The 27,148-nt window shown below is 42.2% G+C and overlaps 1 protein-coding gene across 2 annotated transcripts in view; it reads right to left on the bottom strand.

The window, feature by feature from the left end:
* Window positions 1-931: 931 nt before the first annotated feature.
* LATS1 (large tumor suppressor kinase 1) overlaps window positions 932-27,148 on the bottom strand; it is a 60,441-nt gene continuing 34,224 nt past the window's right edge. For both annotated transcript variants that reach the window (XM_073560192.1, XM_073560193.1), the window contains 4 exons: window positions 4,819-5,401; window positions 4,023-4,205; window positions 3,126-3,232; window positions 932-2,076 (listed from right to left, as the gene is read on the bottom strand). In XM_073560192.1, the coding sequence (XP_073416293.1) occupies window positions 1,561-2,076; window positions 3,126-3,232; window positions 4,023-4,205; window positions 4,819-5,401 (1,389 nt within the window). In that variant the 3' untranslated portion in view covers window positions 932-1,560. The remainder of the gene's footprint in view (window positions 2,077-3,125; window positions 3,233-4,022; window positions 4,206-4,818; window positions 5,402-27,148) is intronic.

The raw sequence follows: 27,148 nt of genomic DNA, 5'->3' as shown, positions 1-27,148 counted from the left end.
GCTGCCTATTAGCGGCTGCTGTTAGGTGAGCACTGCAGCCTGACAATCAGATGCTGCTAATGGCCCACAATGCGTACAATTTCCCCTATATGCACACCAAAGTATGAGAAAAGCAACCAATTAGCAGTCACTGACTGGTTGTAGCCTTCACGTGACTGTCCTAGGAGTGTCGGCAGACATGTCACCAACGTAGCTGGAATGATGCCATTCTGGGATGTGATAAAATATTATAATCATATTATGTATAATACTAGTATAATAATTATATTGCAAATACCTACAATTGAAAATGTAGTGTAGTTCTTCTGATAAGCTATATTGCTTACCCCATGTACAGGGCATTGCAGTAGCTTAGGTATCCATGGTTACGACCACTCATAGTAACAGTTAGATGTTAGTGGTCATAACCATAAGCCACTGCATTGTCCTGAACAATGGGAAAAGGACATAGCTTATCAGAAGGACTAAACTACATTTCTAATTGGAGGTATTTGCTAATATTGTTACACCTACAACATTTTGAGATAGGATCTTGGAGATGGAAATACGCCTTTAAATGGGTTGTCTGGCATCATTCACTTTCACATTGGAGGTTAGCAGTGTCAATGACATTACAACACACCACACCTCCCAAGACTTCGGCACGATTGTCCACACGTCTTATTCTAATGAACAGGACAGGTGAATGATATCTGCAGACTGTTCATACATCTCGGCAGTTATAAACTCCAATAGCATCGGCTCACCTTTGAAGTGGAAGTGAGCAGTGCCGGATCACCCCTTTAAGCAGAATAAACTAACAAGATCAAGTCTAGAAAGACATCAAAGTCCTCTGTATTTCTGGAATAAAAAACAAGTCTCTTCACTGGAAAAAACTACCAGAATTCAATCATACCAAATTTACTGCGATTGAAGCAGAACCAATGAAACGTTAATATTCCATAACCTTTAATATGGACGTACTTTTGGTAGAAACGGTTAGTGGATTTCTTTTCATGAACGATATCTGAGAATCTATACTTTCAATACTTTCCATAAGATCCATATGTTGCAAACAATTTTTTATGAGGTCTTATAAATAATTGAAATTACATAAATACATAAATTGATATATATATAACCATTATGATAATTTTAATGAACTTTGTTTTTATATTTATATATATATATATATAAATGTCCCTCATTGTCTTGCAAAACTTGTACCTTTACAGTTTAAAATTAAATTAAACCCTTTAGTCCATTCTGAAGAACGTTACCAGTAAAACATAAGGGTAATCTGAAGACACAGAAACGTGTAAAAACAAGGTGCTGTGATAAGAATTTTTTTTTTTTTTAGATTTAAAACTGAGTGGGAATGAATTCCAGAATCACTCTAAAATAAGGAGCAGCAACAACTACTGCTTAAATAAATCTATTAAGATTAGAATTTTGCCGCTAGTGCTGAAGCACTACAGGTAGCACTCCTCCGTGATTTTTCAGGTTTCCAATGTAGCAGAAGCAAGCTTAGCCTCACACCACAGCATATACGAGGCATCCCATAAATCCAATTGTGGCTTTTTATACATATACCAAGTCTCTGTTTGGAGGCCTCTTCCCACCATGACCACAATCATCTACTTCAGACTGTTGATAACCATTCCCCTGTGCTTCATCATAGTCATATTCAAAGGGCTTAGGATAGTTGTATGGGTGTCCATTATCGTCGAAGAATCTCCGAAAAGTGAACTCGTAGAATGCATGCTCAGGGTGTTTGCCATTCTTATACCACCCATTCAGGGTGTCATTTTTATTTCCATCCTTGTCTTCATCATTCCACAGTTTGTCTGGATCTACTGGGTCAAAGTTTGAAGTGTCCGTGGAATGAGTAATAGTGGGAATATATAAGGCAGGTTGCTGGCGCAAGTCACTAGAGAAGTCTATGTTCTTAAAAAAAGGGTGAGCTTTAATATCATCGACACCATTCTTGCCCAAACGGTCCTCGGGGCCCCTGCAGAGCTTCACAATTAAATCAGAGGCTTCTGGTGAGAGATTGGCTTGGGGAGGGATATGAAGCGTTGTCTGCCATTTTATTACCTTAAAAGAAAGAAATAAAAATGTAACTCTGTTTCACAAAAGCTAATATCCACGTTTTAGTCGAACTCTACAACATTTAAAAAAAAAAAAAACAGTTCAAAGTGCGGCCGGGGATGAGACGACTAATCCAGGAGGTATATCCCCAGTGTCATGAGCCCGCCCGCTTGCCGATAGACAGACAGGTCTCTTGGGATATGCCTCTTAGACTAGTCACGGTAACACTAGAAACACTTTCAATCATGCTGTTTATCTGAAATGCCGCAGTGTTTCAGAGTTTATTATGGATGTTTAGGCTCTGATAACATGGTTAGGGCAGCAAAAAGCAGCTAAGGCTATTTTTTGCCGCTTACAGAGTTAAGATTCATGCAAGATAAAATCTTCCGGGCATGCGCTGTTGGAAAAAGCGGTCCGGCATAGAAAAAACACGTTACATCTAACGTTTTTTACTGACGCCGCATCGTCACTTTTTGCCGGATCCAGCAAAAGCCGGACACGCTGCGTGTCCATACGGTGCAATGCAGCACCAATGTTAGTCAATGGGGAAAAAAAAAACGGATCTGGCGAGACACATCGCTGGATACAGTTTTTCACCTTCTCGCCACAGGGCGCAGGATTCAGAAAGCCTGAAATGTGAAACTAGCCTTAGGCTAGTTTCACACTAGCACTTACTGGAGCTGCGCACGACCGCTGTGAAGCGCCAAACGCACCGTGTTGCATTTTGGTGTGATCGGCGCACCGTCAAAAGGACACATGCGCCGACAAACGCATACCTACGCACGGCCTGCGTACCCAATGCTAAAGATAGGGTACGCAGGTCGCATGCAGAGTCATGCGCCCATAAGTGGAGCTGACCGGAGGAGGTGCGGCTGTGGGCGGAGCTTCACGGCGGCCTTGCGCAGCTCCAGGAAACGCTAGTGTGAAACTAGCCTTACATGTTACCTTTACTGAGAATATTAATGAAAGTCCACAAGTGCATTATTTTAAGAAATTAGACAAGATAAAAATATCTTGTCACAAAGATTTGTGATGAGAAATCTTTTTGGTCTTACTTTCATTTGTGTCTCCAGTGGCGACCCTGCATGGAATGGAGCCTTCCCAACAAGCATTTCATAAAGGATCACTCCAACACTCCACCAATCACAAAGCTGCGTATATCCTGCAATAGTAAAAAGATCATTATTTTACAACATCATAACCAGAAAAGCAAATGGAAAATAAGAAGGCATTTGAAAAACTGCAGCATTACGTGATTCCCAGTGTATTGCTAGGATAGCCATATATGCAATTTGTCATTTTAGTACAAAGACAGCTTAAAATTACTATTATAGAAGTTGTCCACTACTTGTACAACTTATCCTCATACCCCTCGCTTGGCCCCAATAAAATAATAAAGCTTATACTCCCTCTTGTGCTGGCAACGTTCCCGTGGTGTCAGCATTTGCTCTCCCAGAGATCTCGAGGGGCAGTGTCCACGGTGTCTATTCAGCTCTGGCATCACTGTCCCCGCCTCCTGTCGAACTGAGCATGAAGAGAAAGTCAGATCAGCTGCAGTCTGGACTTCCTCTTCATGCTCGGCATGTCTAAAGGTGGGGACAGGGACGCTAGTGCTGATTGGGTGCCGGGTGACGTTCACAACACCGCATGAGAGCCATGGGGAGAGCGAATGCCGACACCGCGGAAACATGGTCGGCACAGGAGGAGAGTATAGATTTTATTATTGTATGGGAGATCAACATTTTGATCAATAAGGGATTGTCCTAGCAGTGGACATCCCTTTTTAAGTTGTCTGGTAAGACACTCTTTTTAGCTTTTAAAGAGCAGAAATGTGAAACAGTTGGCATATTAGTGGTATATAATGAGGTCCTCGTACAGATATTAAAGTGTCAAAGAGAAAGGCTGGATTGATGCGCATTTTAAAAGGTATTACATATGAGGCTTCTCTTTACCTGTGCGCAAAAGAACTTCTGGTGCAATGTAGTTAGGGGTGCCAACCAGAGAGTGTGCCAAGCACCTTTGATGCTGTTTTGCCGCCCTCCACTCCAGAGGCTTAGGTCTGTCACTACATCTACAATTTGCTAGATCTCCCCATTCACTGCTGAAATCCATGCTGTCTTGTCGCAGGTGGTCACCTATGCCACAACAAAGAATAATAAGTAGATTTTGTTTAGTGATTATGCACTTCTAACCAATCACAGGACATACCATAAATGTTCAATACCCTAATACTAGTGATGAGCGAGCGCACTTGGCCATCCCTGCATGTGTTGCGATTATTGACAGCCACGAGACATGCAGCCATGGTGACTGGAACAATTTATTAGAGCATGCTGAAGATTGTGGATTACTACGTGAGCATGCGCGGATAGCACCTTATCGCCTGGGACCCTGCTCCAGTGCAGCCGACCCCTCCCCCCGGAAGATACATTCGGATAATAAGATGCACCCTCATTTTCCCCAAAAAATTTTTTGGAAAAAAAAAATGCATCTTGTAATCTGAAAAATACTGCTGCTCGCGTTCCCCTGCCGTTCTCCTGGCTTTCTCTTCCATCAGGACATGTCAGGTCACTACAACAGAAACTTAGGCAGAGTGTTAATGCAGGGTTTTTTTCCCATTTAAATGTAACATTTGCTCCAACCTGTGCCCATATTAGTAAAGAATAACCGCCTTTAATGTTTACTAAAAGTATTTCTCCAAGTCAGTGTACATTCTTTAACATAATTCAGGTCATGTTTATTCCTTACCACTTTGATAGTACTTTGAATCATGCGTCCATCGAAATCCCGTGCACAAGCCAAAATCGGTGAGTTTAATGTGCCCATCACGATCAATCAGGATATTGTCAGGTTTGATGTCACGGTGAATGAAGCCCATTTTATGGACACTTTCAACTGCACAGGTGAGCTCTGCTATGTAGAACTGAGCCAAATCTTCAGGGAAAACCTCTTTTCGGATGAGGAGGCTCATCATATCCCCACCTGGAATATAATCCATGACAAAGTACAGGTTGTCTTTGTCTTGGAAAGAGTAGTACAGGCGTACGACCCATTCATTATCTGCTTCTGCTAAGATGTCTCTCTCAGCCTTGACATGGGCTACTTGGTTACGTAATAACACATCTTTCTTTCGTAACGTTTTCATTGCATACAGCGCATTGGTATCCGTCTTTCTAGCTAAGCACACTTCCCCAAAGGCTCCGATTCCCAGAGTTTTGATCTTCACAAACATGGATTTCTCCATTTTGGCTCTCTTAAGTCGGATGTAGTTTGATTCCTTCTGACAAAGCATCTTTCTCATCTGGTCTTGGGCATCTGGAGACAAACCCACCTATTGAAAATGTAATAACATTTTTTAGAAGAACCTCCATAAATGACTCGGTTCTGGACACATATAACAAAAAAAAATGGCACTATTGTAAGTGCCAGTATTAGCAGTTTGCAATAGTTCAATGCTGGACCATAGTTCAATTTACATGACCATCAAGGCAGACATTCGTAATGCGCTTTATGAGATTAACATCTAGTAAAAGGTACAGTAAGTGCCAGTGTTAAAGGTTTTAGTACCATCATCAAGAAAAGGTCCATTGAATTCAAATTTTTTGAAAACTATATATATTAAAATAAGTATATTTCCTGTCTGTAAAAAAATGATGTTATAATCTGTTAAAAGGGTTGTCCATGCATACTCCCCCACGACATGAGGCATGGACAGACGCAACTAACTAGCATAGGACCCATGCAAAATACTCACTAGGTAATACAGCATCTGAGGCTACTGCACTTGAGAACGTGAAGCTGCACCTCTCCGACTACTGCTGGAGAGTATGCCTGGTAAACCCCTTTAATGATACCAGCTTGCGACCATGTAGAAATGCAGTTATGAAAAATGATCAGGTTTCTGCTAATGGAAGATAATCCAAAATCCCAGCAACAGAAAACATTATATCAGATAGTGGTCCTAGATCTAAGTGCCCAAACCACCAATAGCACTAGCCATGGATAACTCCCACCAAATTTATAAACATGCAAAAAAAACACAAAGATAAGGTGAGAAAGGGCCCCAGAGATCATATCAGCAAAGATATAGTAAGTCCCCAAGTGAGGTGTAAAAGTACAATCTGATGCGCGATCGCAACAGCCCCTGGAAGAAGCCCACACGAAACGCACGTCGGGTCGTAGTATGCGGCACCTTTGGCAGCTATGGGTAAGACTCATATGGGGTTATGACCTGGTGACATTTCAGCGAGGAACAGATTGTATTTTTGCACCAATGTCTCTTATTATTATTCTGTCATAATATTTTTGTCTATTCTTGTTAAAAATCTATGTGAAATTACTACGAATAAATATATTGAGTTGATTTTATCAATGTATTTCCACTCCGTTTTTCTGCTACTGGAAGTCAGGCACAGTGAACCTCATTTATTAGATTATTGTCAAGTGTCTGACTTCTGGCACAACCGCCAATCAGATGATTGAGGAGGTATGAATGGGATGTTAGCTAGCCGCTGGTATGTCAATCAGCCGAGTCATGGTGGTTGTAGGGGTCAGGAGTCACCCTGCCACAGATCTGATAGCGAAGGCCATTCCCAAGAATCAGCCATCAACATCATAGTCCGGGAAATTCAATTTGAGCAGATTCCTTCCACTGTAAGAAACCGGACACATTTTTTCTAAAAAGTTTTGCTTATAAACTTTGTGTATCTGTGCAGAAAACAGATTTCTGTATGGTCACACTTGCCATTTCTATAGGCAACTTTTATCCAGCATCAATACAATCCCCAAATAAGACGATTTAAAACTAAAATTGAGAAATGTGAAGGTAAAAAAAAAAAAAAAAAAAAAAAATTCTTTCGTAAAATTCATACATATGAGTATGCATACAAATGAGTAGTTGTTACATGGTTGTGCAAAATAAACATAGCCACAAGCATACAAGACTGAGTTTTTAAGGCTTGAAGTTACATGTGCAGGGGATCTGTGACATGGTCAACCTCATGCATACATTACTATCACGTAGGATACACATGCAGCAGCCTAGGAAGGTCATGCACCATGGCGCTGACATTTACTTGCCTACCCAGTAATGGAGGCTTGAAGAGCTCAGCCAAGCTCCAACCTTATCTGTTAGTGTGTGGGGAAGAGGAAAAGAGATATAGAAAATCTAAGAGCAGACAAACATTCAAGAAGAAAAAGTAGTGAAATCATCAAATAAATGAAAAATGGTAACTGTATTTTCAAATAACTATTCAACAGAAGCTGCCGTGTGTGTACATGAGGAGTAACACCATTTTTCTCACCATTTTATGACTTCTATCCTGCAACTTCACCAGTTTTCCCCCTACAGCCTCAATCTCTTAATTTGCAATCCTTCCGAAATGATGGGAGGTTCCAAGCTGCTATGATCCCCATCATATACAGGGATGGATTCCTGCTCTTCATTCATATTGTAGCATACAGAAATTAAAACATGGAGGAAAACACAATAATAATAATGTAGCAAAGCTGAGCTGTCTGGACATGAATGTGCTCTGAGGTGAAAAATTCATCACAATCTTTGTGTTTTCCTCTGCCTGTTTCCTCTCCCTGCAGCTCATTCTTCCACTCTACATACAATATCATGGGCTGTGTCACATGACACCCACCCCAGTGCGCCTGTAGTCCGTCTAGTCTGAACAAGATGGATTTGTCTTAATTTTCAGAAAGGATGTGAAGTTTCTCATAAGTGTGGAATGAAACAGATTTATCTGATAAATATTATAAAGTTTCTTATAGTTCATTTACTTGTATTACTGATTTTTGCAAAGTTTGTTGAAAGTACAGTTTCCTTATTAAAATAAAGAGTAATAATGCTACAAAATCTAAAAAAAATACTGCCATCATTTAAATAAACAAATTGTGCATACTACCCAAACACAAAGTACAGTCCTGTCCAAAAGTTTGAGGCCTTTTAGGGTATGTGCACACGCTGCGGATTCTGCTGCGTTTCCGCAGCGTTTTTGGCTCTGCAGAAACGCAGCAGATTTTGCTGCGTTGTACAGTACCTTTATTTCCTATGGAAATAAAAAAAAGCTGTGCACATGCTGCGTTTTTTTCCGCGCGGTTTTGCTGCGGTTTACAATCCGCAGCATGTCAATTGTTTGGTGCAGAAACGCTGCGGTTTTAACACCTCATCCATTATGAGGTGTAAATCCGCAGGGCAAAACCGCAGAAAAAACGCAGATAATCCGCAGATAATCAACAGAAAAACCGCAGCACTTTGTCCTGCGGATTTCCTGCGGTTTTCTCTACAAAATCCGCAGAGACTAAAAACTACGTGGGAACATACCCTTAGTCAGATATTTCTATGGTTTCTGAAGTACAGTTATAAGGATTTCATAGGTTTTACACTTTTATTATCAAGTCCATCAAGTTTATGCAAAGACTCAATATTTAGTGTTGACCCTTATTTTTTTTAAGACAATTTGCCCTGACATGTCGGTTATCTGTCTCTGGGCCAAATCCTGACTGATGGCAACCAATTCTTGCCTAATCAGTGCTAGATGCTTACCACAATTTGTTTATTTGTCCACCTGTTTTTGAGGATTGGGCACATGTCCTCAATGGGCTTGAGATCTGGAGAGTTTCCTGGCTGTGGGGACCCAACATTTCAAAGCATTGTTCATGGGGCATTGTTTTGGGGAAAAATTGTGAGTGAGCCAACACATGAATGGGCTCAGGTTTCTTTACTGTTGGCATGACACAGAACTCATGGTAGCACTCACTTTTTCTTCTCCGGACATTTATTCCAACAGACGTACCAAACAGCCTGAAGGGGTTTTATCAGAGAAAACAACTACTCCTCAGCACTCAACATAAATAGGAAAAAACTCTGCACTCAGAGGTTGAGAAGTAGAATAGTGAAATATTTTAATCAGACAATCCAATTGCACAAAATACTAATGTTTCGGTCCTAGATCCTCGACTTTCATCACAAGGCAACTGTGTGAAACATAAAAACCCCAAGTGGTAAGTGGCTTACTGAACAAAATGTTGACATTTTTTGGTCCATGATCATAAAATTCCCCAAATCTCTGCCCACTGAGAATCTGTGGTCAATCCTACAAACAAAAATACACAAATTATGATGAACTCCAAGCACGGATTAGACAAGACAGTGTTGACATCAATTAGGATTTGGCCCAGAGGCCAAAATCCTAAATGGCAGGGCTTATTGCAAAACTCTTGAAAAATAAGGGTCAACACAGTAAAACTATATGCACAGGTTGATTATTTTCAGTAGATGTTTCTGCAGCAAAAACTAGAGAGTGTTGGCAAGAAAAACCCTGCTTAACCCCCAGATGTATTTTCTTTTTTGTGTTTTCATTTTTTGCTCCCCTTCTTCCCAGAGTCATAGCTTCTTTTTATTTTTCGGTCAAAATGGCCGTGAGGGCTTGTTTTTTGCGGGACGAGTTGTACTTTTGAACAACGCCACTGGTTTTAACATATCGTGCACTGTAAAACAGCAAAAAAAAAAAAAATCCAGGTGCGGTGAAATTGGAAAACAAAGTGCAATCCATCCCACAGGTTTGGGTTTTTTTTTTTTTACCATGTTCACTAAATGCTAAAACTGACCTGCCATTATGATTCTCCAGGTCATTACGAGTTCATAGACACCAAAAATGTATAGGTTCTTTTTTATTTAACCCCTTCCTGACATCCGACGTACTATCCCGTCCATGGGACCCGGGCCCCTATGCCCATGGACGGGATAGTACATCTACCGCGATCAGTGGCGCCCACATGGTGAGCGCCGCTGATCGCGGCCGAGTGTCAGCTGATTATCACAGCTAACACCCGGCACAATGTGTCAGGGGCAGTCACGGACCGCCCCCGACACGTTAACCCCTTGAACACCGCGATCAAACATGATCGCGGTGTACCGGGGGTTAAAGGGAAGCATCGGCAGGGAGGGGGGCTCCCTCCGTGCTTCCCTGAGCCCCCCACAGCAGCGCAATGTGCAGCGCTGCTGCCGGGGGCTCCTTTCCTGCAGGCCCCCGAATCCAAGATGGCGACGGGGGCCTTCGGGGGCCTGCAGGAAGCTGGCTTCCTCAGTGCCTGCAAAGCGCAGGCATGAGGAAGCCTTGTGCACTGCCTGTGACAGATCGCTGATCTGTCACAGTGATCTGTGATGTGACAGATCAGCGATCTGTCACAGGACAGTGATGTCCCACCTGGGACTATTTAATAAAGTAAAAAAAAATAAAAATAAAGTGTTAAAATAATAATAAAAAAAAAAAAAACCAATAAAAGTACACATTAGGTATCGCCGCGTCCGTAACGACCTGCCCTATAAAACTGTCCCATTAGTTAACCCCTTTAGCGAACCCCTTAAAAAATAAAAAACGAAGCAAAAAATAATGATTTATTATCATATCGCCAAACAAAAAGTGTAATAACGCGCGATCAAAAAGACGCACATCCATGGTACCGCTGAAAACGTCATCTTGTCCCGCAAAAAACGAGCCGCCACACAGCATCATCACCGAAAAAATAAAAAAGTTATAGCTCGCAGAATAAAGCGATGCAAAAATAATTATTTTTTTATATAAAATAGTTTTCATTGCATAAAACCGACAAAACATAAAAAAACGACCTAAATGAGGTATCGCTGTAACCGTACTGACCCGAAGAATAAAACCGCTTTATCAAGTTTACCGCAAGCGGAACGGTGTAAACGCACCCCCCCCAAAAAGAAATTCATGAAACACTGGTTTTTGTTCATTCTGCGTCCCAAAAAATCGGAATAAAAAGCGATCAAAAAATGTCACGTGCCCGAAAATGGTACCAATAAAAACGTCAACTCATCCCGCAAAAAATAAGAACTCACATGACTCGGTGGATCAAAATACGGAAAAATTATAGCTCTCAATATGTGGTGATGCAAAAACTATTTTTACAATAAAAAGCGTCTTTTAGCGTGCGACAGCCGCCAAACATAAAAACCGCCATAAATAGTAAATCAAACCCCCCGTTATCACCCCCTTAGTTAGGGAAAAATAAAATAAAAAAAAATGTATTTATTTCCATTTTTCCATTACGGTTAGGGTTAGGGCTGAGATTAGGGTTAGGGGTGTGTTGGGGTTTGAGTTGGAGTTAGAATTGGGGGTTTCCACTGTTTGGGCACATCAGGGGCTCTCCAAATGCAACATGGCGTCTTATCTCAATTCCAGCCAATTCTGAGTTGAAAAAGTCAAATGGTGCTACTTCCCTTCCAAGCTCTGACATGCGCCCAAACAGTGTTTTACCACCACATATAGGGTATCAGCCTACTCAGGACAAATTGCAAAACAATTTTTGGGGTCCAATTTCTCCTGTTACCCTTAGGAAAATAAAAAATTGGGGGCAAAAATATCATTTTTGTGGAAAAAAAAGATTTTTTTATTTTCACGTCCGAGCGTTATAAAATTCTGTGAAGCACTTGGGGGTTCAAAGTGCTCACCACACATCTAGATAAGTTCCGTGGGGGGTCTAGTGTCCAAAATGGGGTCACTTGTGGGGGGGTTTCCACTGTTTAGGTACATTAGGGGCTCTCCAAATGCAACATGACACCCGGAGAACATTCCCTCAAAGTCTGCATTCCAAAACGTCACTACTTCCCTTCCGAGCCCCGGCGTGTGTCCATACAGTAGTTTTCTCCCACATATGGGGCGTCAGCGTAGTCAGAACAAATTGGACAACAACTTTTGGGGTTCAATTTCTCCTGTTACCCTTGGGAAAATAAAAAAATGGTGACTAAAAGATCATGTTTGTGGAAAAAATACGAATTTTTTATTTTCACACCCGGGCGTTATAAACTTCTGTGAAGCACTGGGGGGTTCAAAGTTCTCACCACACATCTAGATAAGTTCCTTGGGGGGTCTAGTTTACAAAATGGTGTCATTTGTGGGGGGTTTCCACTGTTTAGGTACATCAGGGGTTTTCCAATCGCGACATGGTGTCCGATCTCAATTCCAGCCAAAAACGTCAAATGGCGCTGCTTCCCTTCCGAGCTCTGCCATGCGCCCAAATAGTGGTTTACCCCCACATGTGGGGTATCAGTGTACTCAGGACAAATTGCACAATAACTTTTAGGGTCCTGTTACCCTTGGGAAAATAAAAATTGGGGTGAAAAGATAATTTTTGTGGAAAAAATATGATTTTTTAATTGTACCGCTGTACGTTATAAACTTCTGTAAAGCCCTTGTGGGTTCAAAGTTCTCACCACATATCTAGATAAGTTCCTTGGGGGGGGGTCTAGTTTCCAAAATGGGGTCACTTGTAGGGGGTTTCCACTGTTTAGGTACATCAGGGACTCTCCAAACGTGACGACGTCCGATCTGAATTCCAGACAATTTTGCATTGAAAAAGTCAAACGGCGCTCCTTCCATTCTGAGCTCTGCCATGCGCCGAAACAGTCGTTCCCCCCCACATATCAGGTATCAGCGTACTCAGAACAAATTGCACAATAACTTTTGCAGTCCAATTTCTCCTGTTACCCTTGGTAAAATAAAAAAAATTGAAACTGAAGTCCTTTTTTTGTGAAAAAAAGTTAGATGTTCATTTTTTTTTAAATATTCAAAAAAATTCCTGTGACGCACCTAAAGGGTTAATAAACTTCTTGAATGTGGTTTTGAGCACCTTAAGGGGTGCAGTTTTTAGAATGGTGTCACTTTTGGGTATTTTCTATCATATAGACCCCTCAAAGTGGCTTCAAATGTGATGTGGTCCGTAAAAATAAAATGGTGTTGTAAAAATGAGAAATCGCTGGTCAACTTTTAACCCTTATAACTTCCTAACAAAAAAAAATTTTGGTTCCAAAATTGTGCTGATGTAAAGTAAACATGTGGGAAATGTTAGTTATCAAGTTTTTTGGGTGCCATATCTCTGTGATTTAAGGGCATAAAAATTCAAAGTTGGAAAATTGCGAAATTTTCAAAATTTTCGCCAAATTTCCATTTTTATCACAAATAAACGTAAATTATTTGAATGAAATTTTACCACTAACATGAAGTACAATATGTCACGAGAAAACAATGTCAGAACCACCGGGATCCATGGAAGCGTTCCAGAGTTATGACCTCATAAAGGTACAGTGGTCAGAATTGTAAAAATTGGCCCAGTCATGAACGTGCAAACCACCCTTGGGGGTGAAGGGGTTAAGTGATGGAAAAATGTTCCGAAGTTTGTTAAAAAAATAAATATTGTGCCATTATCCGATACACATAGCATCCAGGGCTGTGGAGTCGGTAAGCCAAACCTGTGACTCCGACTCCTCAATTTCCCTTACACCGACTCCAACTCCACGACTCCGACACATATTGCTTATATTTAAGGCCTGTTTCACACTTCCGATTTTGTGTCCGCCAAACGGATCCGTTTCCGTTTTTTTGACGGAAACTGATGCAAACGGATCCGTTTTTAAAAAAACGGATCCGTTTTTTTGACGGATCCGCGGTAACCGCTAATGGAAGTCTATGGGACAAAAAAAACGGATCCTGCAAAAAATGGCGGATCCGTTTTTTTACGGAAACCAACGGATTTTGACGGATTTGAAAAAACGGAAGTGTGAAACAGGCCTAAGTGAAAAATTTATTGTAGTACAATGTGAACCTCAGACATTTAATCATTTTTATGATCCAATAATCAAGATATTTAGATAGAACAGAATATATATTGGTGTACTACCCGGTTTTCATTCTTTTTGGTACAGATACGATATGGATAGACAGATATGGATAGATAGAGCAGATTTCTAATCTGCTTTTGCTATTGAAAACATTATCTATTAGCTCAAAAACCTTTCAGGTGATGCAGTTTTTTAAAAAGATGATCTGCTTTTGCAGCTGAAAAACGTATCCTCAAAAAACACAGGAAAAACGCTGTGTGTGAATGTAGCCTTAGATCAGGAATAGAACAGTCATTTATAGGACATTTCATAACTTTCCCAAATTCCTATGAAAAAATATTCAGCACATTCTGCATTGAACTACTGTACCCAATTTATTATATATTTTAGGAGTCGGAGTCGGTCCATTTTATACCGACTCCAACTCCGACTCCACCAAAATGAGCACCGACTCCGACTCCGACTCCACGACTCCGACTCCACAGCCCTGATAGCATCAGCATCTCCATTTTTCATGATCTCAGGTTGGTTGAGGGCTTAGTGTGCCGAGCTGATGTTTTTAATGATATCATTTTGGTGCAGATACAATCTTTTGATCGCCTGTTATTGCATTTTAATGTGGCGACTTAAAACCGTAATTCTGGCGTTTTGATTTTTTCTTGTTACACCGTTTAGAGATCAGGTTAATTCTTTTTTTATATTGATAGATTGGTCGATTCTGAACACGGCAATCTAATATATAAAGCTCAAGTGTGTGTATGTATGTGTGCCCATATACCCGGCAAAGATATCCTCCATCCCATAGTCCAGCGGCGGGGCTTGCAACCTATGATGACATCAGCGTCGCCATGGCAACCATTATGACATCATAATGAGGGGCTGGGCTTGGCACGCACACACTTTTTCCCCAGTATGTAGATCGTGGCATTGTGACATCATGTGACACGAGCGCCGATGGGTGGGGTTTGTGGCGCGCTTCCAGAGAGAGCATGTTAAGTGCCGCTGTCAGAGATTGACAGCGGCATGTAACATATTAACAGCAGTGGCAAGTGTCGGAAAACATGCGGGCTTAGGCTAGTTTCACACTTGCTTTTTTTTGCAGCGCGTTTTCCCCGCAAAAAAACGCATTGAAAAAACGCATACATAAGCATACAACTGCTGCGTTTTTTTCAAGCATTTTTATGAGCATGCATGAAAAAAAACGCAGCGTTTTTATGCGTTTGTATGCGTTTTTAGTGCGTTTTTACCGCGTTTGCGTTTTTTTCCAACATTTTTAGGTGGCCCCTCACACTACCCAAACCATGACTTTACTAACCCTAACCCTGACCCTAACCCTAACCCTGACCCTAACCCTGACCCTAACCCTTAACCAAATCATACTTAACCCTAACCCAAACCCTAACTAACCCTAACCCTGACCCTGACCCTAACCCTTAACAAAACCATACTTAACCCTAACCCTGACCCTAACCCTAACCCTGACCCTAACCCTTAACCAAACCATACTTAACCCTAATCCTGACCCTAACCCTGACCCTAACCCTGACCCTAACCCTTAACAAAACCATACTTAACCCTAATCCTGACCCTAACCCTGACCCTAATCCTTAACAAAACCATACTTAACCCTAACCCTGACCCTAACCCTGACCCTAACCCTAACCCTGACCCTAACCCTGACCCTAACCCTTAACAAAACCATACTTAACCCTAACCCTGACCCTAACCCTGACCCTAACCTTTAACCAAACCATACTTAACCCTAACCCTGACCCTAACCCTTAACCAAACCATACTTAACCCTAACCCTGACCCTGACCCTAACCCTTAACAAAACCATACTTAACCCTAATCCTGACCCTAACCCTGACCCTAATCCTTAACAAAACCATACTTAACCCTAATCCTGACCCTAACCCTGACCCTAACCCTGACCCTAACCCTTAACAAAACCATACTTAACCCTAATCCTGACCCTAACCCTGACCCTAACCCTTAACCAAACCATACTTAACCCTAACCCTGACCCAAACCCCAACCCTAACCCTGACCCTGACCCTAACCCTAAACCCCCTTAACTAACCCTAACTCTAACCCAAACCCCTAAATTCCATGGTTAACAAAAAAAAACGCATATGCAAAAAAACGCATACATGAGCATGCCAGTGCGCACATATGCGCATCCATAGGCTATAATGGCCATTTTTAGCGCAAAACGTGCGCATATGTGCGCATGCGCTTTTTTGCAGGGCCAAAAAATGCAACATGCTGCGTCTGGAAAATACCAACGCACACCCCAAAAAAACGCAGCGCATGAAAATCGCATACATGCGCTTACCAGCGCGCAGGTATGCGCACCCATGTTAAATATAGGGGAAAAAACGCATGCGCAGGTATGCGTTTTTTTCCAGCGCTAAAAAACGCAAATGTGAAACCAGCCTTAGTGCTTGGGCCCGCATGGAGTGCGGAAACACAACCTATGGCACACTTTTAGTCTTGAAGGGGTTAAAAAAAAGTAGAACAATAAAAAATGAAGGTCATCTCCCTTTTCCCAGTTTAAAAATAAATACAAAATAAACCAATGCTACAATTGCTCTTTTTTGATCTCCATAAAAATATTCAATTATTGTTTGTACCCCACAAATATTGCAATAGAACCATCAGATCGCCGAGCTGAAAACAAGCCCCCACACAGTTATATCAACCCCCAAATTTACAGAGCTCAGAAAATGACGACACAAAATAGCAATTTTTTTTAATACAAAAAAAATGATTTTTTTTTTTTAGATTTTAGGGAGCGTTCATGAAGATTGACAGTTCAGACAAGCATGGTAGCGCACTTCCAGGCTACTTGAAGAGACAACCTGGACTATACAACATGGAAGAACTGCAGGTAGGATCCATCTATATGGCCGTCTTCAGAATGACGTGAGCAGGCTGTTCAGCATAGAGATTACTCATACTGTGCACTCATTGCCTAGTACCAGGCTGGGACTGCAGGCATCAATGTGGACACTATAACATTAAAAATCCCTCTGTTCTTGCCCAATCCTCTGACTAAAACCCCATGCTCAAGATCATATTTGTGGCACGCATCCGCACCGTCGCAGCTACAGCCACAAAATTTGGCACAGTCACACGTCTGGACCCCGAGAGCGTCATAGGCTATGTTGTGAGGCAAAATTTTAACCCCGCACGTTCCAATTCACCAAACAATTTTGCCCCTATCTACATACTGGGGAAAAAGTGTGTGCATGTCAAGCCCCGCCCCTCATGATGTCATAATGCCCCTATTTACATACTGGGGAAACAGTGTGTGTGCGCGTCAAGCCACGCCCCTCATTATGATGTCACAATGGTTGCCATGGCGACGCTGATGTCATCATAGGTTGCAAGCCCCGCCGCTCATTATGTAATAATAGTTGACTATGGAATGAAGGATGTGTGACGGGTATATGGGCACTCTACTATGGAATGGAGGATGTGTGATGGGTATATGGGCACAGGACTATGGGATGGAGGATATGTATGACGGGTATATGGGCACGGAACTATGGGATGGCGGATATGTATATGGGCACAGGACTATGGGATGGAGGATGTGTGATGGGTATATGGGCATGGGACTATGGGATGGCGAATATGTATGATGGGTATATGGGCATGGGACTATGGGATGGTGAATATGTATGATGGGTATATGGGCATGTGACTATGGAATGGAGGATGTGTGATGGGTATATGGGCACTCGACTATGGGATGGTGGATATGTATGATGGGTATATGGGCACGGGACTATGGGATGGAGCATAATTATAATTTGCTATAACTAACCACAGTTAGTTACTATGCCCGGGCAGCTAGTACCAAATAGGATCAGGGGTCTGCAATCCTTTAAAGTTACCAACCTCTCTGGTTTTCTGTGGCTTAGCTTGTTTTTCCTCCTCGGTGACTCATTCATAACAGAATCCTATCCACACAACTAGCAGTAGCCGTGGAGCGTACCTACGATGATCCTAGACGCCTCGTCACAGCCGGAGAACTAAATAAGCCTAAAGCAAGAAAAGGGGAAGTCTAAACTGCCCCAGAGCAGACCCCAAATCAATAGACAGCCCCCAAACATGTATTGTCGGTAAGACCAGATGAAAACACAAACACAGATAGAAAAAATAGGCTGAGAAAACGATGGGGCCCACACTAACTAGAAAGGACAGGAAAGGAAAGATGCTGTCTGCAATCACGCACAAAGCCCTGCCAAAAAATGTCCAACACTTTCTGGTAACAAAAACCCTGAAGTCACTAGACTTCAATTCCCTATATCAGCACTCTGGTATATTCTGAAGACAGAGCAAAAAGAGACCAATCTGATCAGGGACAAAAAGCAAACTGGCATAAACAGAGATATAAGAATGGAAATTCAGCACAGCCCCAGCAGGGCTGGCTGACCACAAAAACTGAGTAAACCAGACCAAATCTCATGTGAAAAAATAGTAGAGCACACTTAGCTTGAGAAGGCAGGAACAGAACTGGAAACCAGAACCTCAGGGCAGGAAAAAAATCACCAGCACAAAATTAGTGAGTCGGCTGTCTTAAATCCAGTCAGACTCCTGATGTCCACTCACAGTCCTCCTCCTCAGGTGGCAGGTCTCTGCCATTTAGATCAGCTTCATTACCTACTGTCACCACTAGAGGGAGCCCGGATGGAGAACTCACGACTCCTCTGTCAACACAGCCAGCTCCACCACCCTCACCAGAAGCCAGAGGTAAACCAGAAAATGAGTTCACAACAGGTCCCTATGGGAGACTAGAAGCTGCAGTACTTCGATTGGTTCTGATACACATAGGAGTTTATCAGATCGCCTACATATAGTAGAATTGCTCACATGCGATGATGGCCAACAATTGGGCGGCGCTCATAGCAATCCGGCAGTGACAACCATGGAGGTCTGCTGGAGACCTCTGGTTGTCATACCAACCCATCGGTGACCCACGGTCATGTGATACGGGCGCCCATGGGCGGGATTTCCGGGGCGCTTGCTGGAAGCGCGAGTTAAATGCCGCCATCAGTGATAGACAACGGCATTTATCAAGTTAACAGCCACGGTGTCTCGCGATTCCACCAGCGGCTGTTAGAGGCACATGTCAGCTGTTCAAAATAGATGACATGTGCCGCAAAGATGTGGGCTCAGCGCCGGAAGACAACATCAAAGGGAGGGAGTATGATATCGGCATACTATCATGCCTGATGTCGGAAAGGGGTTAAAATATGCGCTTTGTGTGTATTTTTGCTGCATTTTTTCCTATTCAATTGAATGGGTGTAAAACAGTGCAAGAATTGAAATGCTGCAGATTGGAAGAAATGCTCAGATGGTTCAAAACTGCAAAGAAAAACATGCAGAATTTGCATGAGATTTTAGAAATCTCATTCACTTTGCTGGTACTGTAAAATTATGCATTTTTCTTGTAGCAAAAATGTGCTGAAAAAAAATGCAACCTTTCAACAAGCCTTAATTGTACTTCAGTAACCATAGAAATATCAGACTGAAAGATCTACTAACACTGCAGCAAAACTTTGTGAAAACCAAAATATTATATTTCCGTTGTGAACATCCAGGTATCATAATAAAATACAGAACAATCCTTACTTTCAAGCTTCCTGTGTCAAGTCTATACAAGAGTAGGATTGCACAAACGATTGTAACAATAAAAACACAACAGACGACCATAGACATTGGATAGTTGTTGCTCGGTTTCATCAGAAATCTATCATATACAATTGCAACCTCTTCAGACTTCAATATGCCCAATATATGTGCCCCACTTTTAGGCTCATATTTGTCCACCTTAAAGAGGACCTGTCACCAAGTCAAAAGTGGACAGGTATTGCTCCTATTATATGCCCGCTGCTCCTGAGTAGTTTGTTTTTTTTCTTTTTCCCTTTTAACACCTTAACGACCAGGAGTATTTCGGTTTCTGAACTTCCGTTTTTTGCTCCCTTTCTTTCCAGACCGATAACATTTTTATTTTTTGGTTAATATGGCCATGTGAGGGCTTGTTTTTTTGCGGGACAAGTTGTACTTTAACCCCTTCCTGACATCAGACGTACTATCCTGTCCATGGGACCCGGGCCCCTATGCCCATGGACGGGATAGTACGTGTCAGCGATAAGCGGCGCCCACGTGGCGAGCGCCGCTGATCGCGGCCGGGTGTCAGCTAATTATCACAGCTGACACCCGGCACAATGTGTCAGGGCAGTCACGAACCGCCCTCGACACGTTAACCCCTTGCACACCACGATCAAACATGATCGCGGTGTACCGGGGGTTAAAGGGAAGCATCGGCAGGGAGGGGGCTCCCTCCGTGCTTCCCTGAGCCCCCCACGACAGCGCAATGTGCAGCGCTGCTGTGGGGGGCTCCTTCCCTGCAGGCCCCCGAATCCAAGATGGCGACGGGGGCCTTCGGGGGCCTGCAGGGAGTCGGCTTCCTCAGTGCCTGCAAAGCGCAGGCATGAGGAAGTCTGCAGCAGTGCCTGTGACAGATCGCTGATCTGTCACAGTGATCTGTGATGTGACAGATCAGCGATCTGTCACAGGACAGTGATGTCCCACCTGGGACTATGTAATAAAGTTAAAAAAAAAAAAAAAAAAGTGTTAAAATAATTTTTTAAAAAGAATCGCCAAATAAATTAGAAAAAAAAAATTTCCCAATAAATCCATTTTTTGGAAATAAAAAAACAAAAAACAATAAAAGTACACATATTAGGCATCGCCGCGTCCGTAACGACCTGCCCTATAAAACTGTCCCATTAGTTAACCCCTTTAGCGAACTTCTTAAAAAATAAAAAACGAAGCAAAAAAAAAAAAAGATTTATTATCATACCGCCAAACAAAAAGTGCAATAACACGCGATCAAAAAGATGCACATCCATGGTACCGCTGAAAACGTCATCTTGTCCCGCAAAAAACGAGCCGCCACACAGCACCATCAGCGAAAAAATAAAAAAGTTATAGCTCGCAGAATAAAGCGATGCAAAAATAATTATTTTTTTATATAAAATAGTTTTCATTGCATAAAACCGACAAAACATAAAAAAACGACCTAAATGAGGTATCGCTGTAACCGTACTGACCCGAAGAATAAAATAGCTTTATCAATTTTCCTGCTCGTGGAACGGTGTAAACGCACCCCCCCCCCCCAAAGAAATTCATGAAACGCTGGTTTTTGTTCATTCTGCGTCCCAAAAATCGGAATAAAAAGCGATCAAAAAAGTCACGTGCCCGAAAAGGGTACCAATAAAAACGTCAACTCGTCCCGCAAAAAATAAGACCTTACATGACTCGGTGGATCAAAATACGGAAAAATTATAGCTCTCAATATGTGGTGATGCAAAAACTATTTTTACAATAAAAAGCGTCTTTTAGCGTATGACAGCTGCCAAATATAAAAACCCGCCATAAATCGTAAATCAAACCCCCCGTTATCACCCCCTTAGTAAGGGAAAAATAATACAATTAAAAGAAAATTTATTTCCATTTTCCCATTAGGGTTAGGGCCAGGGCTAGGGTTAGGGCTAGGGGTGTGTTGGCGTTAGGGTTGGAGGTTTCCACTGCTTGGGCACATCAGGTGCTCTCCAAATGCAACATGGCATCTGATCTCAATTCCAGCCAATTCTGAGTTGAAAAAGTCAAATGGTGCTCCTTCCCTTCCAAGCTCTGCCATGCGCCCAGTGTTTTACCCCCACATGTAGGGTATTAGCCTACTCAGGACAAATTGCAAAACAACTTTTGGGGTCCAATTTCTCCAGTTACCGTTAGGAAAATAAAAAATTGGGGGCAAAAATATCATTTTTGTGGAAAAAAAATGATTTTTTTATTTTCACGCCCGGGATATATAAACTTCTGTGAAGCACTTGGGGGTTCAAAGTGCTCACCACACATCTAGATAAGGTCCGTGGGGGATCTAGTGTCCAAAATGGGGTCACTTGTGGGGAGTTTCATTAGTTTAGGTACATCAAGGGCTCTCCAAAGGCAACATGACACCCGCAGACCATTCCATCAAAGTCTGCATTCCAAAACGTCACCACTTCCCTTCCGAGCCCCAACATGTGCCCATACAGTAGTTTTCTCCCACATATGGGGTGTCAGCGTACTCAGCACAAATTGGACAACAACTTTTGGGGTCCAATTTCTCCTGTTACCCTTGGGAAAATAAAAAAATTGGGGACTAATTGATCATGTTTGTGGAAAAAATACAAATTTTTTATTTTCACGCCCGGGCATTATAAACTTCTGTGAAGCACTGGAGGGGTCAAAGTGTTCACCACACATCTAGATAAGTTCCTTGGGGGGTCTAGTTTCCAAAATGGTGTCATTTGTGGGGGGTTTCCACTGTTTTGGTACATCAGGGCCTTTCCAAACGCGACATGGTGTCCGATCTCAATTCCAGCCAAAAACGTCAAATGGTGCTGCTTCCCTTCCGAGCTCTGCCATGCGCCCAAATAGTGGTTTACCCCCACATGTGGGGTATCAGCGTACTCAGGACAAATTACACAATAACTTTTAGTGTCCTGTTACCATTGGGAAAATAAAAATTGGGGGTGAAAAGATCATTTTTGTGGAAAAAATATGATTTTTTTTTAATTTTACCACTGTATGTTATAAATTTCTGTGAAGCCCTTGTGGGTTCAAAGTTCTCACCACATATCTACAAAAGTTCCTTGGGGGGGGTCTAGTTTCCAAAACTGGGTCACTTGTGGGGGGTTTCCACTGTTTAGGTACATCAGGGGCTCTCCAAACGTGACATGGCGTCCGATCTGAATTCCAGCCAATTTTGCATTGAAAAAGTCAAACGGCGCTCCTTCCCTTCTAAGCTCTGCCATGCGCCGAAACAGTGGTTCCCCCCCAACATATCAGGTATCAGCATACTCAGGAAAAACTGCACAATAACTTTTGCAGTCCAATTTCTCCTGTTACCCTTGGTAAAATAAAAAAAATTGAAACTGAAGTTTTTTTTTGTGAAAAAAGTTAGATGTTCATTTTTTTTTTTTAAATATTCAAAAAATTCCTGTGACGCACCTAAAGGGTTAATAAACTTCTTGAATGTGGTTTTGAGCACCTTAAGGGGTGCAGTTTTTAGAATGGTGTCACTTTTGGGTATTTTCTATCATATAGACCCCTCAAAGTGGCTTTAAATGTGATGTGGTCCGTAAAAATAAAATGGTGTTGCAAAAATGAGAAATCGCTGGTCAATTTTTAACCATTATAGCTTCCTAACAAAAAAAAATTTTGGTTCCAAAATTGTGCTGATGTAAAGTAAACATATGTGAAATGTTACTTATCAAGTTTTTTGTGTGCCGTATCTGTGATTTAAGGGCATAAAAATTCAAAGTTGGAAAATGGCGAAATTTTCGCCAAATTTCCGTTTATTTCACAAATAAATGCAAGTTATTTGAATGAAATTTTACCACTAACATGAAGTACAATATGTCACGAGAAAATGTCAGAATCACCGGGATCCATGGAAGCGTTTCAGTTATTACCTCATAAAGGGACAGGGGTCAGAATTGTAAAAATTGGCCCGGTCATGAACGCGCAAACCACCCTTGGGGGTGAAAGTGTTAAAAAAAAGCGCCATTTTCCGAGACCTGTAGCATCTCCATTTCTCGTGATCTGGAGCTGGGTGAGGGCTTATTTTTTGCGCGCCGAGCTGACGTTTTTAATTACCGTATATACTTGTGTATAAGCCGAGATTTTCAGGCCATTTTTTGGGGCTGAAAGTCCCCCCCTCGGCTTATACGTGAGTCACATACTGGGGTCGGCGGGGGAGGGGGAGTGGGGGTGTCAGAGACCATACTCACCCCCTCCTGGCACGGTCTCTTCAGCCCCTGCTTCCCTCATGATCTCGGCGTCCCAACTGTTCCTGCATTCAGCGGTCACGTGGTACCGCTCATTAAACTCATGAATATGCACATATTTAATGAGCGGTACCACGTGACCGCAGAATGCAGGAACAGCTGGAATGCCGAGATCATGCGGGAAGAAGCAGGGGCTGAAGAGACTGTAGCCAGGAGGGGGGTGAGTATGACGGGGGGAGGACGGGGAGCAGAACATCATTTACCGGTCCCCGTTCCATTGCTGTCTCCTGGGTCACCTACACCACCTGGCCCCCAGCGACGGAGAGGTGAGTGTAAATTTTTATATATATATGGGCACTCGACTATGGGATGGAGGATAGGTATGTTGGGTATATGGGCACGGGACTATGGGATGGAGGATAATTATAATTTGTTATAACTATCCACAGTTAGTTACTATGCCTGGGCAGTGCCGGGCTCTTCAGCTAGTGTGTGTATGTATATATATATATATATATATATATATATATATATATATATATATATATATATATATATATATATATATATATATATACACACACATACACTAGCTGAAGAGCCCGGCACTGCCCAGGCATAGTAACTAACTGTGGATAGTTATAACAAATTATAATTATCCTCCATCCCATAGTCCCGTGCCCATATACCCAACATACCTATCCTCCATCCCATAGTCGAGTGCCCATATACCCACACATCCTTCATCTCATAGTGCAATGCCCATATACCCATCATACACATCCTCCGTCCCATAGTCCCATGCCCATATACCCATCATACATATTCGCCATCCCATAGTCGAGTGCCCATATACCCACACATCCTTCATCTCATAGTCCAATGCCCATATACCCATCATACATATCCTCCATCCCATAGTCCCGTGCCCATATACCCATCATACATATCCTCCATCCCATATTCCAGTGCCCATATACCCATCACACATCCTCCATCTCATAGTCAACCATTATGACATCATAATGAGCGGCAGGGCTTGCAACCTTTGACGACATCAGCGTCGCCATGGCAACCATTGTGACATCATAATGAGGGGCGGGGCTTGATACGCACACACTGTTTCCCCATTATGTAGATAGGGGCATTGACATCATAATGAGGGGCGGGGCTTGACGCGCACACACTTTTTCCCCAGTATGTAGATAGGGGCAAAATTGTTTGGCAAATTGGAACGCGCGGGGTTAAATGTTCCGTGTGACTGTGCCAAATTTTGTGGCTGTAGCAGCGACGGTGCGGATGCCTATCCCGGACATACACACACCCACATACATACATACATTATATATATATATATATATATATATATATATATATATATATATATATATATATATATATATATATATATATATATATATATATATATCTCAGCAGCAGCATATGGGGGGTATTTTATATATGGAGCTTCTACTTGGGCCACCATTAACCCTTGTGCAGCATATGGGGGGTATTTATGTATGGAGCATTTTCTTGGGCCACCATTAACCCTTGTGCAGAATTTTATGGGGGTATTTATCTATGGAGTATCTTTTTGGACCACCATTAACCATTGTGCAGCACCACCCTCGGCTTATACATGGGTCAATAAGTTTTCTGTGGCAAAATTAGGGGGTCGGCTTATACTCAGGTCGGCTTATACACAAGTATATACGATATACCATTTTGGTGCAGATACAATCTTTTGAATGCCCATTATTGCATTTTATTTCAATATAGTGGCAACCAAAAAAATGGAATTCTGACGGTTTGAATTTTTTCTCGTTACACCGTTTAGCGATCGGGTTCTTTTTGTATATTGATAGCCCAGGTGATTCTGAATGCAGTGATAGCAAATGTGTATATTTGATTACTTTTTATTGTTTAATTTTGAATGGGACGAAAGGGGGGGTTGATTTGAACTTTTATTATTATTTTTTTAAATATTTTTTAAAAATTTTTTTTTACTTTTTGCATGCTTCAATAGTCTCTATGGGAGACTAGAAGCTGCAATAGTTTGACTGCCTCTGCTACATACAGGCGCTGATCAGATCGCCTGTGTGTAGCAGAAACGATCACTTGCTATGAGCGCCGACCATGGGGCGGCGCTCATAGAAATCTGGCAATGACAACCATAGAGGTCTGCTGCAGACCTCTGGTTGTCATGCTGACCCATCAGTGACCCGCGATCATGTTATTGGGTCACCGATGAGCAGGATTAGCCACGCGCTTCCTGTAAGAGTGAGTTAAATGCCGCTGTCAGAGATTGACAGTGACATTTAACTAGTTAACAGCTTCTGGTGGATCGTGATTTCACCAGCGGCTGTTTCGGGCACTTGTCAGCTGTATAAATCAGGAGGTATGTGCTAATTATTATGGTCGTTACAAAGGAGCGTGGCTTAGAGTGATCTGCATTATTACCCTGTGAGTAACGCCCCTTTAGCGGAAATTTTTATGGTCTTCACCAAATACAATAAACACATTTCAGAAAAGTTTGGAAAATTAAAAAAATTTAAAAAAAACAGTGCAATGAGCAAAAAAATGGCTACTTTGTGCCTGGTGATAGGTCCGCTTTAACCCCTTACTGCCATCAAACGATATAGTATGATATAGTGGGAGTATCCCCCGCTTTCATGTGGGCTCCGGCGGCGAGCCCAACTCAAAGCCAGGACATGTCAGCTGTTTTGAACAGCTGACATGTACCCGCAATAGCCACGGGCAGAATCGCGATCCGCCTGCTGCTATTAACTAGTTAAATCCCGCTGTCAAACTGACAGCGGCATTTAACAAGCGCTTCCAGCCATTCGGCCGGAAATACGCTCACCGGTAACCAGCGTCACGTGATCGCAGGTCATCGGTGTGTCGGCATGACAACCAGAGTTCTCCTCTATGGTTGTTGATGCCGGATTGCTATGAGCGCCACCAGGTGGTCGGCGCTCATAGCAAGTCTGCAATTCTGCTACATAGAGGTGATCTGAGCTTCGCTGCTATGTAGTAGAGCCGATCAAGTTGTGGCAGCTTCTAGCCTCCCACGGAGGTTATTGAAGCATGCCAAAAGTTTTTTGTTTTTTTTCACCACTTAGATAAAAAAGAACCTATACATGTTTGGGGTCTATGAACTCGCAATGACCTGGAGAATCATAATGGCAGGTCAGTTTTAGAATTTAGTGAACTTAGCAAAAAAGCCAAACAAAAAACAAGTGTAGGATTGCACTTTTGTTTGCAATTTCACCACACTTGGAGTTTTTCCCCCTCATTTTCTAGTACACGACATGGTAAAACTAATGGTGTCGTTGAAAGTACAACTCTTCCCGCAAAATAAGTCCTCACATGGGTATATTGACTGAAAAATAAAAAAGTTATGGCTCTGGGAAGAAGGGGAGGGATAAACAAAAATGCAAAACTGAAAAAAGCTCCGGTCATGAAGGGATTAAAGAAGTTTTCCCACAAGAGTGATAGAATGTGGGTAGAATGTAATTCACTTGAGTAACGCCATCTCGCAGTGCTCTCCACCTGTATTCTCTGGAATAATCTA

Source organism: Dendrobates tinctorius, unplaced genomic scaffold (genome assembly GCF_039654945.1).
Source record: "Dendrobates tinctorius isolate UK_male_01 unplaced genomic scaffold, ASM3965494v1 ptg000293l, whole genome shotgun sequence".
Lineage (NCBI taxonomy): Eukaryota > Metazoa > Chordata > Amphibia > Anura > Dendrobatidae > Dendrobates > Dendrobates tinctorius.
The sequence above is the reverse complement of the archived record's forward strand: the minus strand, read 5'-3'. Positions and strand labels throughout refer to the sequence as shown.